Source organism: Gopherus evgoodei, chromosome 2 (assembly GCF_007399415.2).
Source record: "Gopherus evgoodei ecotype Sinaloan lineage chromosome 2, rGopEvg1_v1.p, whole genome shotgun sequence".
Classification (NCBI taxonomy): Eukaryota; Metazoa; Chordata; order Testudines; family Testudinidae; genus Gopherus; species Gopherus evgoodei.
Window position 1 is genome coordinate 142,376,209 of NC_044323.1, and position 18,265 is coordinate 142,394,473.

The 18,265-nt window shown below is 40.3% G+C and overlaps 1 protein-coding gene across 2 annotated transcripts in view; it reads right to left on the bottom strand.

Moving 5' to 3' along the window:
* Positions 1-18,265, bottom strand: part of CDH12 (cadherin 12) — a 623,017-nt gene that overhangs the window by 110,026 nt on the left and 494,726 nt on the right. For both annotated transcript variants that reach the window (XM_030551749.1, XM_030551748.1), the window contains one exon: positions 35-154. In XM_030551749.1, coding sequence (XP_030407609.1) covers positions 35-154 — 120 coding nt within the window. The remainder of the gene's footprint in view (positions 1-34; positions 155-18,265) is intronic.

Sequence of the window (18,265 nt, forward strand, 5' to 3'; positions counted from 1 at the left end):
AAAATGATAATATTGTTGCTGATGAAACATTTACCTGTCTTAGGATCAATGGAGAAGTATGGTTGCCCCTGAAGAATGCTATAAACCACTCTGGCACTGTTTCCATATGTTGGATCGTCAGCATCTGTAGCTTTAACCTGAAGCACGTATGCTCCTAGAAAAAAAAATACAGATGTTTTAATTTCCAAAAGAAAACAAAGATCAGGAATATTGCTGACATATTATATAGCTTAGCCCCTTTAGATGAAGGCATTTGCTGTAGCTCCTGCTTCTTTGGAAACAGGAAAAGAACAATGTAACGTTTCAGCACCACACTGACATAAATGTAAGTAGCAGTTGCAGCAAATGGGGAAGAGAAGGCAAGGTGGGCAGGCACCCACTCTTCAGAAGACACTTACCAGCAAGTTGGAGGTGAGGGGTGATGTGCGGGAAAGCAAGCCAATTGCCCACCCTTGGAAATGTAAATAGGTGTGGGAGTAACAGGATAATCAATTTCCCCTTTAAGAGATGTCTAAAGGCAAGGGGGAGCCCGCCTACACCCTGTTGGAAGGAGGGAGCTAGAGAGGAGGGTAATTCTTGTGTGCTTTGACAGTTTTAACAACACTCACTTGGGACCACACAATTACCAGTCTGGCTTTGAGCATTTGGATTTGCAAAGACACCAAACTCCAAGTGCAGCTTGGGAGTCCCCACACTTTGTAAACCAAGATCATCAGCAGGGTTTGCTGACATTCATGTGAGTGCTCAGCACCACTGAAAAACAAGCTACATATTTAGGTGTCTACATTTGGATATAGGTGCTTAATTTTAGACAAGATTGTGTATTTGGACCTCTTTGTTCACAGGTTTAGTAACACAGCCACAAATATTGCTTGCTTTTGTATATCAGCTCACCATGGAAACTCTGGTTTCCAACTTAGTGGAGTTATCAAGCACTTTAGTGTCATCTGTCTCCCTTGTCCTAATAACAGGGATTCTACAGTTATGTTTACAAATAATATTGGTTCTAAAGACCTCACTTACAATAATAATAATAAGAAGATTTCTCCAAGATTTCTCCAGGGGCCTGATCCTGCTCCTGCCATGGGCATTTTGCCATTACCAATAGCATCAGACCTTTGAAGAGATTTAGCTATTTATTTACAAACACCTTCCCTTCACATATGAAATGGACACTGGTGAAAATATAGTGCCAGATTTAGAATGTGGGTGCCTAAAGTGCATGTTGAAAGATAGATACAGCTCAAGACATGTTCAAAACCAACATTTTTGCACCTAACTAGCATTTGCTAAGTAAAATGTATAAACTGGCACTGAAATCAGTACTTAGGCAGGCAACCACCTGATCTGCCTGCAGGCAGACCACAAAATACCATGAGAATTATAGCGTGGCCTCCTAGAAGAAAACTTTTGAGTGCTAGAATACAAGTCCAAAAACGAGTGTGTACATTTTAAAATTAACAAAGTATTTTATTCACTAAGTTGAGTTTGAAATCAAGGCTTGAGTTTTGTTTCATCTACCTGCTTTGGTCAGCTTCAGATAGGAATACTGCAGAAATAGAGTACTGACACTTATATCAGATGTGTTTACAGTAAGATAGTCTGCCTTGTGTCCATACATATAGGAGTACTCAGAGAGTAAGTTTACTCCATTTCCCCTCTGTGTCATATTGAGAAGTAGTTGTAAAATGGTGGTCTGAAGAGAACTTCAGGGTGGTCTGCAGAGAGCAAACTGGCTATCCCTCCATGTTTCTGATGCAAAACTATATTACTTTCATATTATTTCTCCATGTAATTAATTGTGGTAGTTGCCAAAATGATTTTAAACAATCACTTATACAGAGGGGAGTGAATGGGAAGGAAGGTCATATGACACGATGGTCTATCACACAATCTTTCTGTTAGTATGGAGTGCATATTACACACCTGGCATTCCCCAGGGAATATTGCAAATGCTGAAAAATTATTAGCTATAAAGGTAACTGGAAAGTTTTTAAGCATCATCATTGTACTAGAACTAACAGTGATTTGCATGTCAATGTTTATTTTATTTTTCAAAAAAATAAACAGCTGTTTTGATAGTGAAAGATAATCCAATATAGTCAAAGGAAAAGTTTGAGGTGATTTTTTTAAACTCTCCTACACATCTCTACTTATGATTGCCAGCACCGGTGGAGGAATTGGAAGTGGAACTGATAGTGAAAATAAATTGACCGCTTGTTGAATAGTATTGTAGAGTTGCTACAGTTACAGATGGTCATTGGCCAAAGTAAAAATGTTAAAGTGCCACAGGAGATTTTTTTTTTACTCCACTGATGATCATGGGGAAGCATGAGAGTTAATGAAAAGCAATTTGATTAGCAAGACCAGTTTTAAAATAATGCTGTTCATGTTTACAAGGTGACGGCACGTTAATTAGAGTCAACTTTCAATGAAAGGAAAGATTAGGGATGCAGTAAATAAAATAATACTACAGAGATCATCCGGACTCATTTCAGAAGAAGCTTGAGGTTAGTCTTTGATTTTCTGAAGGATGGGAAATGTCACATTTTAGAGGCTATGAGGTGCAACAGAAGACCAAAGTCATAGTTCAACATAATGATTATGGAAGCACTGTATATTCAGACATTTATGCCTAAACTTCTCATCTAATACAGAATCAAGATAACAAAATGTGTACTATGTAACTCTACTGGGGGGCAGGGGAGAGGCATTGGGTATGGAGGTTCTCTCTCTTGGCCAGGATAAGGATCAGCATGTTTTACAATACATACAAAACTTTCCATGGACTCTTACCACAGGGGGACAAAGACAGAGGGGTCTATGTAGCAGGGTATCTGCCAGTCCCAACCCTGTCAGCACTTGCTGGAATACAAGGAACCCCAACAAAGCTGAATTCTCTACTAGGGAAGGGGAATGCATAGGGATTGCATGATATATGCCTCCTAAATCGTGCCCCTCAACTCTCACCTTGAAAAGTAGAACATCATTGGTTCTTCTGCTAAGGGACCACTAGCATTTCAGAGGAAAAGGCAAGATTTTCCCCTTACTGCTTAATTACACTAACAGGAGTGCCATATATAACATAACCCAGGTTACTCACAATACACTAGAACATTAATTCACACCCTCAATCCAGCCACATTCATAAATCTTGATACCAAACCAGGGCATAACCCTATGGGATAAATATATACTATGTATTAAGTTGCAGTGATTGAGGACTTCATGGGATTGGGTAAAAAGGCTGTGCATTTGGGTTCCACAGGAACCTCAATAAACAGAAATATTTAGATAAGCTTGGGCATGTCAGTATTTCAATTAGAGTTTACAGTTTTTGTGGGCTTTTTGAGGTGGCGGGATGCTCAGGAATTCATTTATAGGGCTAGTAAAAGTGTGATCTGTATGACTTTAGGTATTCCCTGATCCATTAAAGAAGCTAGTAAAATGCAAACCCCAACTACTTATACAAATAAACACAAATACAAGTAACTACAACCCACATACAGCCCTAATTGCCAATGGAATATGGAGACATTTATCTTGAAAAATGCCCTTATGTCTATCTATCCATCCACATATCCTTCCCACCTCACAGTATCTTACTATCTTTCCACCATAAAACTCCAGTTTATTCCATTCTTTGACTGAGGGAATGTTTCTTTGTGTCATTTTCCTCCTTGTCCTACCCTGCTACTTTCTTTCCTCATATAGCTGGTTTTTGTTTCCAGCTCAAACACTAAACCCAAATATCTGATTCCTTGAATCCTGAGATTTGAATTAGAGTTGGGTGATTTAGAGGTTTGATTTAAATAATCATCCCAAAATTTGTATTCCCACTAAAAGCCTGGCTGGTCCTTCAGGCTCTTTCTCCCCAAACAGATCTCCTCCTTTGAATCCATTCCCTCCAAACTGCCCCTTAAATTTTAGGTTGGCTGCTGTTGTGAGGGGAAGAGAAAAGGAGTTGGGAAGCCCATATCAGACCTCAATAGCAGGTTTTAAGAGAAGTAGGAGACTATCTACCCCATTTAGGAAGCAAGAGCATATGAGTAACAGAACAAAGCTCTTTCCCAACATTAACAAAACAGCAGGGAGGCTACCTTGAATTTGTACCCCAGAGTGAAAAGCTTTCTCCTCCTACTCCAGATGGAGAGGTACACCCAATTTTTCAAAAGATGGTGAATTACACTGGGGCTTCTGAATGTGTGTCAGCTGATTTTCAAAAGTGTTGGGCACTAAGTAGGTCTCATTGAAATCAACCAAGATTTTTAGCTTAACTTTAGGCTCCTGTTTTTGAAAATCTTGGCCACAATGGCCCTCTCATATGTATTATCAGAAGGGTTTGAACACAAGGGGCTTTCAAGCACTATGGCATAGCCCTCCAATAGTTGAGTTAAAAGAATAACTCCTTTATTGATATAGTTGGCCGGCTACCAGAAGGGGATGAAATGCACATTTTTCCAGTGTATTACATAGATAAGATTTTTTGATTGCTTCATGCATTCTGGAGCTCAAAATACCAGAAATGTAATGTCTTGCATTTGAAAATACACCTGAAGCTCTATTATGGATTAATATTTAGAAACTCAGGTTCAATACAGCTCACATACACCTTGAAAATAGTACATAACATTGATCCATTCCCCAGGATTTTTCTTCCCTTTAGCTGAAATTATAATACTGTATTGAGCTTGCAATTTAAAATCAATCCTAGCTGATACACTGTAGCTGCACAGAGGAAAAATAAATAATAAATCTGATTTTACTTCAAGACATTTCATCAAAAAAAAATTACTAGTGCTGATTTAGTTAATCAGTAACACTTCATTTCTAGCCTTTACAACTACAGCACAGCATCTATAATTATCACCATCTCTGGTATTATTTTTAATCATTAGGTGCTCAGTTCATAAGATAGATTTAATTATAGTGTACTTTATAGTACAGCTTCGAATATGCCAGTTTTTCTCAGTTTATACTCATAAAAAGCAAGGCAGACTGTGATCAGGTACATTCATAGAATCATAGGAATGTAAGGCTGAAAGGGACCTCAAAAGGTCATTGACTTCAGCCTCACCTGCACTGAGGCAGGACCAAATATATCTAGACTGTCCCTGGCAGATGTTTGTCCAACATGTTTTTTTAAAAACCTCCAATGACAAGGATTCCACAATTTCCCTTGGAAGCTTATCCCAGAGCTTAATTACCCCTATAGTTAGAATATTTTTTCCTAATACCTAACCTAAATCTCCCATACTGCAGATTAAGTCTATTACATCATGTCACAGCTTCAGTGGACATGGCGAACAATTGATCCTCTTTATAACAGTCCTTAACATATCTGAAGACTGTACTCAGAGCCTCCCTCTGTCCTTTTTTCTCAAGACTAAACAAACCCAGGGTTTTCTTAACCTTCCCTCTTATGTCAGGTTTTCTAAACCTTTTATCATTTTTGTTGCTCTGCCCTGGACTCTCTCCATTGTGTCCACATCTTTCTGAAAGTATGGTACCCAAAACTGGACAAAATACTCCAGATAAGAGCTCATCAATGTCTAGTAGAGTGGGACAACAACCTTCTGGGTCTTATGTATGACACTCCTACTAATACACACCTGAATGACGTTGGCCTTTTTCACAATTGCATCACACTGTTGGCTCATCTTCAATTTGTGATCCAGTGTAACCCCCAGATCCTTCTCTGCAGCATTACTGCCTAGCCAGCTCTTCCCCATTTTATATTTGTGCATTTGATGTTGCCTTCCTAAATGAAGTGCTTTGCACTCGCCTTTCTTGAATTTCACCTTGTTGATTTCAGACCAATTCTCTTATTTGTCAAGGTCATTTCGAATTGTAATCCTATTCTCCAAACTGCCACCGCTTTGGTGTTATTCTCAAATTGTATACACATACTGTCCACTCCATTAGCTAAGTCATTAATGAACATGTTGAATAGTTACAGATCTAGGACAGACCTCTGTGGGACCTCACTATTATATGGGACAAGTCTTGCAGTCTTTACATTGGTCTTACTTAGGCAAAACTTGTGCAGCTTTCATGAGCCTTTTGCTTGAGTAAGAATTTGGTCTTGTATTTGTTGGATTACACACAAAATGTTGTCTCATTCATATTCTATGCATGTAAGTTAATAGAGTGCCACCAAGGATGATTAGGGCCCATTATCCTTATACAACATTACAGTTGTGATATAAACTCATAAAAAATAAATAAATTTGGAGTTAATAGAGTGCAAACTCTGCCTTTAACTCAATCCATTATGCCTAGCTATTACAGCACACACAGCATGGTATTTAATTTCACTCAGTGATCTGAAAGAAAAGAAAGTCCAGCACAAAAGAGTCATAAGATTCACTAGGATACAGCAGTATAACATTGTTTAAGGGCTCAGTCCAATGCCCACTGAAGCAAATGGGAATCTGATTGGAACCTCACTATATATTCCCAGAAAACAAACAAACAAAAACAAAAACAATCACCCCCCCAAAACCTATGTTATGGTGGATTGAAGTTTGAACATATGTATCAGTAACACTGAAGGATAAAAACATTACTGCGATATTGCAATTCTCAGCAAATTAAACAGTAAAAACCCAAGAAATTTAGCAGTTGCAATTAAAATAAATCCAAACATGCTTTGGTAAGAAATGCCCTATTAAAACAAAAAATAATCTTAATGTTGTCCTGCAGTGATGTCATGAATTAACCATACAATGATGATTGCATTTCAGTGTTTGCAGTCCCAAATTAGATTAAACAGATTTTATTGGGCACAGCTGGTTATTTTCATATTTTTTTCTCTTACTATCACTACGGACTAAAAAAGGTGGCCATGCCATTTGACCTGCTCATTTATCTTTGCTGCATGCATGAGGCTTTATAGACATAAGTATTAAATAAAAAGAGACCAGAGTGAACCCAGCTGAAATTAGATTTGGTTCCTGGAGGTCCCAATCTTTAACATTGCTAACAGGTGTATCATGTTAAACAAAAGCTTTCTGCTGGAAAAATATTTGAGACTGTTAGAAAACTGGCCTTGCTTGTGAAATTGTGATAGGAGTGCTGATAAAGGAAGCACCAATAAAAATAGTTTCCCCTGGAAAAGAACCTGTTTCTGGAACCTGTTCTATCTTGAAGGGATTAAGGCCAATGTTTTCAAAGGTGGGTGCCCAAAATTAGGCCCCTAAATTCATACCCATGTTTAGGAATCTAAATAAAAGTACCATGAGTTTCAAAGGAAATGGAAGTTGCAGGTAATCATAACCTCTGAAAAATCATGCAGCTTAATTTGGTGCCCAAGTATCAATGTAGATGTTTAATTTTAGATGCCTATATATGTTACCTTAAATTCCTTCTCACATACTCTCTACATACACACACCAGCTAAATTATTCAAAATAAGGTAGAACTGGTCAATAGTAAACTGTTTTATTAAGGCAAACACTTAGTCTTGTTTTCCTCAGGCAAGTAGATGGAGGTAGGCTTGAGAATCCCAACAGTAATGTGTGTTGGTTTTGAAAAATAATATCTAGATATTATTAATTCACCTTCCAACTCCCCAAAAAACAAACTGGAAAACATGGATAGTGTGTGTTTTTCAGAGAGGTCATTTCTTGCTTAGTTTTTTCTTATGTGGCTTCATTGGTTCTTCAACGACTCACATACATGTCCAGTAACAGGTTTTTTTTAAACGTGTTTCTCATCTTTTCAATGTTATTAAGCATTGTCCATTCTGCCTGACTAACAAATGAACTGTTTTATAGTAAAGCATAAAAAACAATTATAAAATCAGCCTTTATAACTTAGTTATTTCTCCACTAAATAATACAGTGCAATATAGCAGTGAATATTCATTGTCTACTAAGCACTGATAGAGGGTTAAATTTATTACCTCCCCAGGGATTTTAATAAAAAATATCATTTTATTTTTATGTCTTTATTAATAAACAAACATAATAAAAGGGCCAAAATAAACAAACTATAATTTCTTCCACTGTAGACATATCGGACTATATTCAGAATAAAATGAAGTTTTATATCATTAATATTTGATCTATAATTTGGAAATCTTTGTTTTAGAGATTGTAAAATACAGCAAAACAGACTGATATGTTTAAGCCCTTGCTCTTTCTTTTTAAGGGTGGGAAAAGGCTAAATTTAAATGCTCTGAAATGCCAAAGAACTTTAAAGGCTTAAGAAAATGGACATTCTAATGGTTCATCAGGAGTATTTTTATTTTAAAGTGACAGCAAATGACAGTGGAGGACTAGTGTATTTCAGATGGTTGCTTCAGACATGTTGATTCCAAATGGAACAGGATCATTACCAATGACTTAAACCACCCTGACCAAAGATAGAGAAAAGTATTGTAAACGTTCAAAGGGGTGATATTAGGATGGCTAAGAGAACTTCTACATAGAAAGCCAAGGGTTGTGTATTGTAAAGTGGATGCTCTTAGAAATAAGGACCTTGAAACAGAAGCTAAAATCAAGATTACTGCAAGTAAAGTAGGTGCTCGGAGAAGTATCTCACACAGTTTGGATCAGCAGCATTTCCAGTCCTTGGCCCACCCAGTGAACAGGATGCTGATACTATCTGATATTATGGCCACAAATAATTCTAAATGTTCAGTTTTACAAGTACTAGGGGATTACTCATATGCTTAAAGTGAAGTATGTTTTAAAATGATTCACTAGATCAAGCCAGACTGCCCAACACCTGTAAGTATTGAGCCATAAACACACAGAAACTTGTGCCCTAAATGACAATTAATCCAAAGTCTCCAGAAGTGAATTCACTAGTTCACTAACCCTTGGTACAATCTAGTTCACTACAGTACTACTGTAGCCATGTGTGTCACAAATCTCATTGTGGAAATATCATGGACATTTCTGGATCTGGAAAAGCATTACATTGTAGCAAATACTTGTATACAATAATGAGAAGCATTCACAACACAGCATAAAACTGGAGTGGTTTACGTTTTGTGTGATTTTTTTTTCTTTTTTTTTTTAAACATACAGCTAACCACCAGAAAATAGCTGTTGAGCTTTTTATTTGCTGGACATTATTCCAAAAAAATGAAAAGGGATTACCGAAAAATCATAAGGCCACAGCACTGAGAAGTCAGTTCACTGGGAGCAGAAAAAAATATTTATTTTAGGGGGAAAAATGAGGACACATGACTAATAAAGTTTTCATATCTACTATTATTTAAAGTTATACAATTCCCACAGAAATAAGTCTCTAAAATAAAAAATAAAAACTGCATAAAAAAGGGCTAATCACCAAGCCTTTTCTCACCAGTAGCTTCTACATGAGCCCACAGCATCTCTGTGGACATCTCAGGCTGCTTCTCTCAATACGGTTTTGTTCACACAGCTCACCTCTAACACGTTGAAGTCCACAGGACTTTAGGAGCCCCAATTAGTGAGGTGGGTCAAACTCTCTGTGCCTTGCAGCACAAAAGGATCCTCTCCATGACCAGAGGACAGACATCCACTCTTTTCCTGTTGGTCCTTTATGCAACGCCTGAAACTGCTGACCATAAGATATTGCTGTCTCACTTGAGAGAGGTGGAAAGGGTTCAGAGTAATGCACTACAATTGCTCAAATCCATTTCTGAGAGATACATCCAACAATCAGTGATATGAAAATACATCTCCACCACAAGACCCCTCAGTTGTGATGTTCCAGAAGCATCAATTCTCTGTCCAGTCCTTTTCAACATATATATGCAGCCTTTAGATAAACTGGTCAGACAACATGGACTCAAGTGCCCTGAACATGCACTTTAATACAAACTCTACCAACCTTTTAATACAAACAACCACACCACTAGCACCAAGATGGCCAACTGCTTAGATGAGGGCAGCTTATGGATGAAAAAAGCTGGCTGAAGCTGGGCCTAAGCAAGTCGAGGCAATACTAGTGGGGAAGCATTTTGAAGAGTTTGCAGCAGCAGCGCAGTCTCCTTTGGTTGACTGTACACATCCAAAATTGATCAATTCAGTCTGCAGTCTAGGAGTAGTCTCAGCTTCTTAGCAGACACTAAGATCTTGCATAGCAGCATCCATAACTAATACTTTCTATCATCTCCAGTTGGCTAGAAGACTGCATCCCATTCTACAGGATGAGGATATGGCCTCATTTATTCGTGCCTTCATCACTTAACTGGACTAGAGCAATGTGATATACTTGGGCATGAAGCCTTCAGCACTTAGGAAACTCTGGCTAGTACAGAACGCTGTAATGAATCTACTTAGTAACACAGGCTACCATGAGCACATCAAACTTGTCCTTCACTCTCTACACTGGCTTCATATAGAATTTTGAATGAGGTTCAGGGTCTGAGTCCTTATATCCAAAGCATTCATGGCCTGGGCTCAGAGTATCTAAAAGGCTGCTTAAAAATCTTGGATGAAGACCATGGTCAACAACTTCATTCCTTTAGCACAATGGATCTCTCTACAATAAAGGTAAAGTTACTCTGTGCAGAAGCCAAAATTTTCTTTTGGGCTGCTCTGAGATGGTGGATTGAATCCTCCAAGGTCTAGGGACCACCACAAACCTCAATACCTTCCACTGAAAGTTCATGGCACATTTCTTTTACCTGCCCTTCTCCTAATATAAATGCAAAGCAACATATATACAAACAAACCTAAAACCCCAAGAAAACAAGACTCTCCACTGTACATGCTTCTCCCTTGGGAGAATATTCTAACAAACACTATGTAGCAGATGTGAAGTCACATTGTTTAGTGCACTTCTGGAAGGAGCTCACATAATATGGTGGTAATTATACCTGTAGTTTCTTAGGGCTTGTTTGTGCAATCGTAGCTCATGGGGGTAATGCTTACTGTTAGCCAATATATGCTAGGTCTAGTATACGCCACATTAATAGGCATTATGTGCATAGTATTAACACAACATGCATTTATATACACACACACACACACACTAGGGCTGTAAAATGACTAAAAAAAAATAATCGCAAGTAATCGCGCTGTTAAACCAATAATAGAATATTATTTACCGGTAGTTAAATATTTTTGGGACTGTACCTTCAGTTGTCAGCTATTTATATATGCTTGCTTTTTGTTTTTGTTTTGTTTTTTTCAGTTGCAACTGGCTGTACTGAAGGTTTAAAAGATATGCCATCGTCTCATTTGTAAAAACTGTTCCTTTCTATGTTTATACATTTTGTGTGTTTGTCACAGTGCTGGGAACTGAGGTGCTCAGCACCTTTGAAAAATCAAGCCAATCGTACATTACTTTTTAAGTTTTATATTTTTCATAAGGGCACTGGGAGAGAAAGGAAACGGTAGCCCAGAAACCTCACACTTGCAACAACATTCCTCATCAATATTTCTCAAAATAGCTGCCTGACATCCAAAACAATGTTCATCTTCATTTCTGAACTCAAACAAGACCTAATCAACATCTGCCTACCTTGTTTTTTTTTCTTGTTTAGAATACGTGGAGAGCAGATTATGACTCACTGCAGCACTACATTGCAATTCAGATCAGGAGGCCCCCAGTCTCAAAACACATTCCCCTGACCTACCATTGACAGTTTTAGCAAAGCTCCAGCATCGTGTGAGCGTTTGCATCTGTAAAGAGAGATGCTGACATTGCCCTTGTGGAGTTTATCTTTTATAGGAAAAAATTATCAATAATATGTTCTGAAGATATACTCTGGAAGCTGACTCCTACATAAGTAATATGAGAAAGAAATATTTTACTTAGAGATGCCTGTTTCTAGCTTATGCATTCACGGCTGTGCTGCCCTGATAATAATACCACCTTGCTGGCTCCATCAATATCTTGAATACTAGACAATTGGGAAGGCATACTCTTGTCCTGTTTTGCATTTCAGACAGTACACTGAATATAATATTTTTTTTCACTCTTAGCTGTCAGAAGTAGCCATGTCCACAAAAGCTATGCTGCCATACCCGATTATGACTGATGAAGAGTGGCAGCCTTTTGCTAATACCTTCAGTGCACCCGCAGCTAGCGGCAATTGGCCCAAGTTTCAGTGTTTAGTGCATGACTAAATCTATTTCTAATACCTCCAGAATAACACAAGTTGATTTATACTGCTGACAGAGTGGGGAATATGAAGGCTGGAGTTCACAACAGGTTTAGTTAGGTTGCAGCATAAGTACACTCTGATTGCATCTACAAAATATTCAGTGCACACAAACCAACATTTCAAGGCAAAACTTGAAGAAATGCCCCAAGTAGTATAAAGGGTAAATCAATCATGACTGAACACTCAAGAGTCAACCCATTACCTCATTGGCAGAAATATAAATTTATAACATGACCTTTGCATTGCAAATTGTTGAGGCCAATTCCCCTTTTCCCCTTGGATGCTGGTAGCTGGGACGGAGGTGTGAGTGGAGGGTGGAAAAATATAACAGTAGGATCTTTGTTTTCAGAAAATTGTATTGTTTAGAGACCAGTTAGGCATTCATTTTTTCTCTTCCATTGTGATCAGTCAAATATAAGCCACTAAAAATGTGTCTAAGTTACGGGTGACTCTGTCTGCTTGAATAATTATTTAATTTAATTATTTTTTATTAAATACAATTATTTGTTTATTTATAAAGCAATCTAGCTGTATACACAGTCCCAGGGCTCCCATAACATTTACATCCATTGCACACCTGAAGAAAGCAAGGAGCTCAAAATAGCAGTTAATAAGCTGTACCCAAAAATGCACATGAAGAAGCAGTTGGGTATAAATAACTGCAAGAAATAATGCACTGGGAGAGAAGCACAAGTTCCAGTTAGGAAATACTAGGTTTGCTACCCAGCCATTTAAAATATATGCCTTTTTAGAGTGATTTGTCCCCTCCATTCTCAACTCTGTGAACTACGGCACTGTCACTCATGTAATTTAAATGTGTGAAAAGCCAAAACTACTCCAACTGCCACTGTGACTGGTGTTTCAAAAAGAATAGAATTTAAGGACTAGAGAAACCTATATTTGACATGTTGTTTGTTTTTATCATCATGACCACAGTGGCACCGCATTAAGCCCAGATTTCACAAGTGGCTTAACTACGTGCCTAGCTTTAAACAGGAGTTGTCCCGTTAATTTCAATGGGGCCACATACATGCTAAAAGTTTGGAAAATTGTAGTGTTAGAACCATAAAGGGACTTAGACTCATCATTGCAATGCCTAATGCCATCATTGCAATGCCTGATGCATAGTGGCTGTCACAAATTCTTGTTAGAAGCCCAGGCTCCCTGTGCAATACAGGGAGTGAGATGGGTACCTAAAAAAAAAGGTGCTGGCGATACCCCATCACTCAATAGCTCTGTGATTACAGGACAGTGATGATCTACATTATTATGCTCACCACTTTTAGAAAACTATGATTAATCTTGTATAAAGTATGCCTTGTGAGGCATCATTTGAAAACTCATAATCTGTTGAACATTATTGTCCTGGTAAAATATGTGCATCAACACCGAATGTAAAGTTAAAAGATTCTGCTGCATAGTATTGCTGTAATATGTTCCACATTTAGGAAAAGCAGGCCCAAGCCAGTTTTTCAGAGTCAGACACACTAGCACCCCCAGGCAAGTGTTAAAGAGCTATCACCTGTTTAAGTGCCATTCTCCAGCAAGAGGAGGATGTAGACAAAAAATGACATTTCATCACAGGGATGGTGCAAATGTTACATCCACAACTGTTTGTGTGTCACTATGACTCAGCAAAGATGTTTCTAGCACAATAAATTGAATTATGAAGATGCGAGGAAATCGCTGGATTGTTCTCTACTCCTTCATCCTTGCTCATGACATCAATGACTCTCAAAGAACTGAGCTAACGGGGACCCAGCCTGTGATATTTACTGCAATGTACGGTGAGACAAAAGCTTTTGCTTTTAAGTTCACTTAGATTAAGTTTGGTATTATTATTTACTCTTATTTTCTTTTGTAACCAATCCTGACTTCTATGTACCATCATTTGTAATCACTTAAGTTTATCATACTGTTTTATCTTAACCAGTGTGTTTGGATTAAAGTGTGTGGGAAACTCCATTTGGGATAACGAGGCTGGTGCATATATTATTTTCCTTCAATGAAATGACAGACTTTCTATAAGCTTGCATTGTTCAGTAATGAGCTGGATAGTACAAGGTGCACATTTTGGGGGGAACAAGGGTGGTATTAAGAATTTGTAACAAGGGTGGTTGTTGCTCTATATGTAATTCATGAGTGACTGGTCAGAGTGCTCATATATTTAACTGGGAATGAATTTGCATGTTGAAGGGCGTGTAAACAGGCCAGGAGTGGATGATATGACAGCAAACAGTGTAAAGTGCACCCCACACTCAAGGTTCCCTCTAATTTTTTATGTCCATGTGTGGAATGAATTTTGTTATGTGCACCAATATGGCGGTGATGTGTCACACATATTGGTACACATAACAAAATTAATGTGGTCGGAGTGGGGCCAAAGAGTTCAGAGTGTGGGAGGAGGCTCAAGGCTGGGGCAGAGGGCTAGGGGGGGTGAGGGCTCTGGCTTCAGGGGAAGGCTCTGAAGTGGGGCTGTGGATGAGGGATTTGGGGTGTGAGAGGGAGCTCTGGGCTGGGGCAGAGGTTTGGGGTGTGGGAGTGTGCAGGCTCTGAGGTTGAGCCGGGGATAAGGGGTTTGGTGTGCAGGCTGCCCAGGAACTACAATGACTCCCCACACCCCCAACTCAGAGAGGACTCCTCCCACTCGAGCCCTCTTTCATCACAGCAGTTTGGGGCCCGGGGAGAGGTTCCTCGCCCACGGTTGTGGCAGCTCCAGTAGGACTGGGCTGGGCTGAGGGAGGGGCTCCTGTCTCCTGGCCACAGCAAGTCCGAGGAAGATCTATGTTGGGGCCGGGGGCAAGGGTGTCTCTCTCCACCGTGGCAAATACTGGGCAGCTCCACATTGGGGCTGGGGAGAGGGGCGTCTCTGCTCCAGCCACGGCAAGGCCACAGCAAGTTTGGGGCAGGTCCGCGATGTGGCTGGCAGGGAAGGGCACCTCTCCCTGCTGTGGCAGCATTGTGCTGGGCCCCTAATCCCTTGCACAGGGCTTAATAGGTAGCTGTGAGGCTACACAGCTTAGAGGGAACCTAACCCATGCTGCAGAATTCAGGGGACACAGTTGTTCAGAAGTCCAGATTATACCCTGGGTAATGTTACAACGACTCAGCCAGGACATGGGATACCCAGGTTCAAATCTCTACTGATTCAGAGCAGAGTCTGGGTGTCCCAACAGAGTGCTCTAACCCAGTGGTTTTCAAAGCCGGTCTGTCGCTTGTTCAGAGAAAGCCCCAGGTGGGCCGGGCTGGTTTGTTTACTGGCCGCATCTGCAGGTTTGGCCAATCGCAGCACCCACTGGCTCCAGGCCAATGGGGGCTGCGAGAAGGGCAGCCAGCACATTCCTTGGCCCGCGCCTCTTCCCGCAGCCCTCGTCTCCCTGGAGCAGCGAACCGCGGCCATTGGGAGCTGCGATCAGCCAAACTTGCGGACGCGGCAGGTAAACAAACTGGCCCGGCCCACCAGGGATTTTCCCTACACAAGCAGCGGACCGGCTTTGAGAACTACCGCTCTAACCAGTGGACCATGGGATAGTGTAGGTTGGGCTTCTGATGATGTCTTCTGCTGAAGCTTTTCCACTTTGTATACAATATTTAAATAATCATTGGGCCAGAGAGAGAGAAAAATGGCACTATAGTCTCATGGTTAGAACACTGTCCTGGGAGACGCAGGGTCCAGTCCCTGCTCTGATACATATTTAAATATGGCGGGGAGGGGGGGACACTACCTCCTCCTCAGCAATGCTTTCTGTGATTTAGGTGTGCCCTAAGAGTGTCTACCAGAATGGGCCCTGCAAGCTAGATAGCTCATGGTGGAGACTCTGAGTTTGAGAACCTTGCTGGGATTTAGGTACTGAGCTGTTTGGTGCAGAAACTTAGGTGCCTACAGCAGTGGTGGGCAACCTGCGGCCCATCAGGGTAATCAACTGGCGGGCCGCGAGACCGTTTGTTTACACTGACTATCTGCAGGCATGGCTTCCTGCAGCTCCCAGTGGCTGCGGTTCACCGTTCCCAGCAGATGGGAGCCGCGGGAAGTGGTGGCCAGCACGTCCCTGAGGCCCGCGCTGCTTCCTGCAGCTCCCATTGGCAAACCGTGGCCACTGGGAGCTGCGGGTGGCCGTGGCTGTGAGCAGTCAATGTAAACAAACTGTTTCATGGCCCGCCAGTGGATTACCCTGACACATCATGTGCGGCCCACAAGTTGCCCACCACTGGCCTACAGGGTTAAACAGCAACTCAGCAGGGGTTTTAAGGATCTAAATTTTGGACTTAAGGAACCTAAAGTGGCAGTTAGGATCCTAAATCTCTTCATGGATTTAGTTTTTGGTATTTTGGGGTGAAAATATGCATCACAGAATAAAACTAAAGGCACAATCCACCTCCATAAAGCAGTATCAGCCTCACCATGATCAAAACATGCTTCTTAGCAAGCTTGAACAGAGGTTGTGTGATTACCACATTTAGTCTGTTCAGTGGAGACTGTAATATACTGGAATTGATACCTGGCATTTGAAAATTAATGTGACTAGATGGTTGTAATGACATTGAGATGCACAACATTCATTATTATATGCTGAATGCCTTTCAAATTCCATGCCATCCTCCAAGTACCAGCTGAAACAGTACCAATGGATGAAATATTTTAAAACCATTTAGGCACCAGCACGCACTTTTCCCATCCAGTAGCTCCCTGGAGACCTTGAAGGTGTGACAAAGGCCTATAAATTGTGACAAACAGACCTAAATTGATGGACTTGACACAGAGCACAGGAGGAAGCTTAGCATAACGTTCATTTCTTTAATACGTAAAGTTGTTCATGAGCTGAGTTTCACACCCCAGCATTTCAAATGTCAAATAATTTACACAGTACTTAATAGAAAGATAACCACAGATTTACACAGGACAGAAAGAAATATGGGTCTGAAATAAATGTTATCCACAGTGTGTGGCAGTTCAGAGGACTTTGTCTTTATTTGTGATTTGCATTTGATACAAGCATTGTGCATGAAGGCTTGGTTGTTTGAACTGTTTAGTCCAAATTTTGAAAGTGATTACAAATAAATGCATGTATCAACCACTCAGGAGTCCCAGATAAATAACGCTTGCAATTCTGGGGTAGAGTTGAAAAAAAACCTCATTGGTTCCATGTCACAGGAGTTTACTAGACCCTTTTTGCTAATTTTGTTTGCTTAGACCAATATTTCCAAACCTAGCACATAAGCGTGGGTGCCCAAGCAGGACATCTTATGGGACCTAGCTTTTAAGAGTATGGGGGCTTAGCACATTCTGAAAATCAGATCAAAGGGGTTTTGCCTGCTTTCTGTTTCCTTATGAAAGCTTCATACTGTGATGTTTCCCTCTGGTGTTATCGGGACCGATAATGTGCTAGGTCACTCCAATCCTTGACTTTGGGATCCAGCCTTACTCTGCTTTGCTGTGAGAACCCTCACACCTGGGCTGTTCACACATAGCCTATGGCATGTAAGCTGCTCATTTGATTGTGAAACTGAATGACACTAGCCAGTATCTCTCATCCCAGAAACAACCCTAAGAACCTCCATCTTGCAGTGTCAAGTTATGCTCGCTGGACACTCCAAGCTTATATGAGTTCATCAATTTAACACAGAAATTGATACGTACCAAGCTTGTTATCTCAAGGGGAGTCTCTGACATGCTTCAAACCAAACACACTGCTTTAAGTACAATAAATAAGCAGATTTATTAACTACAAAGATAGATTTTAAGTGATTATAAGTGATAGGCAAAAAGTCAGAGTGGTTGCTAAAAGAAAAGGTAATATAAGCACACAGTCTAAATTTTCAACCCTATTAGACTGGACAGCAACTAGATTAAGTAGTTTTTCCTCACCTCTCTGATATTGCAGTCAATAATATACAGGTTTGTTCCTTAAACCTGGGCCAATCTCCTGTGTTGGAGTCTTGTCTTCTTCTCAGCATCTTGGGTGCTTGCAGCATAGGTGGGAGCAGGAGAAGGGCCCAGTATGTGTCCACTCTGTCTGTCTGTTTTATACCCTCAGTCCATGTGCTTGGGGAGCAAAAGTCCAGGCATGTCTTGGGGGCATTGCTGAGTCTCTCCAAGCAAGGTTGAGCAATTCCCCTGGTGTGGCCTCATGCAGGTGAATTATTGCATTGAGG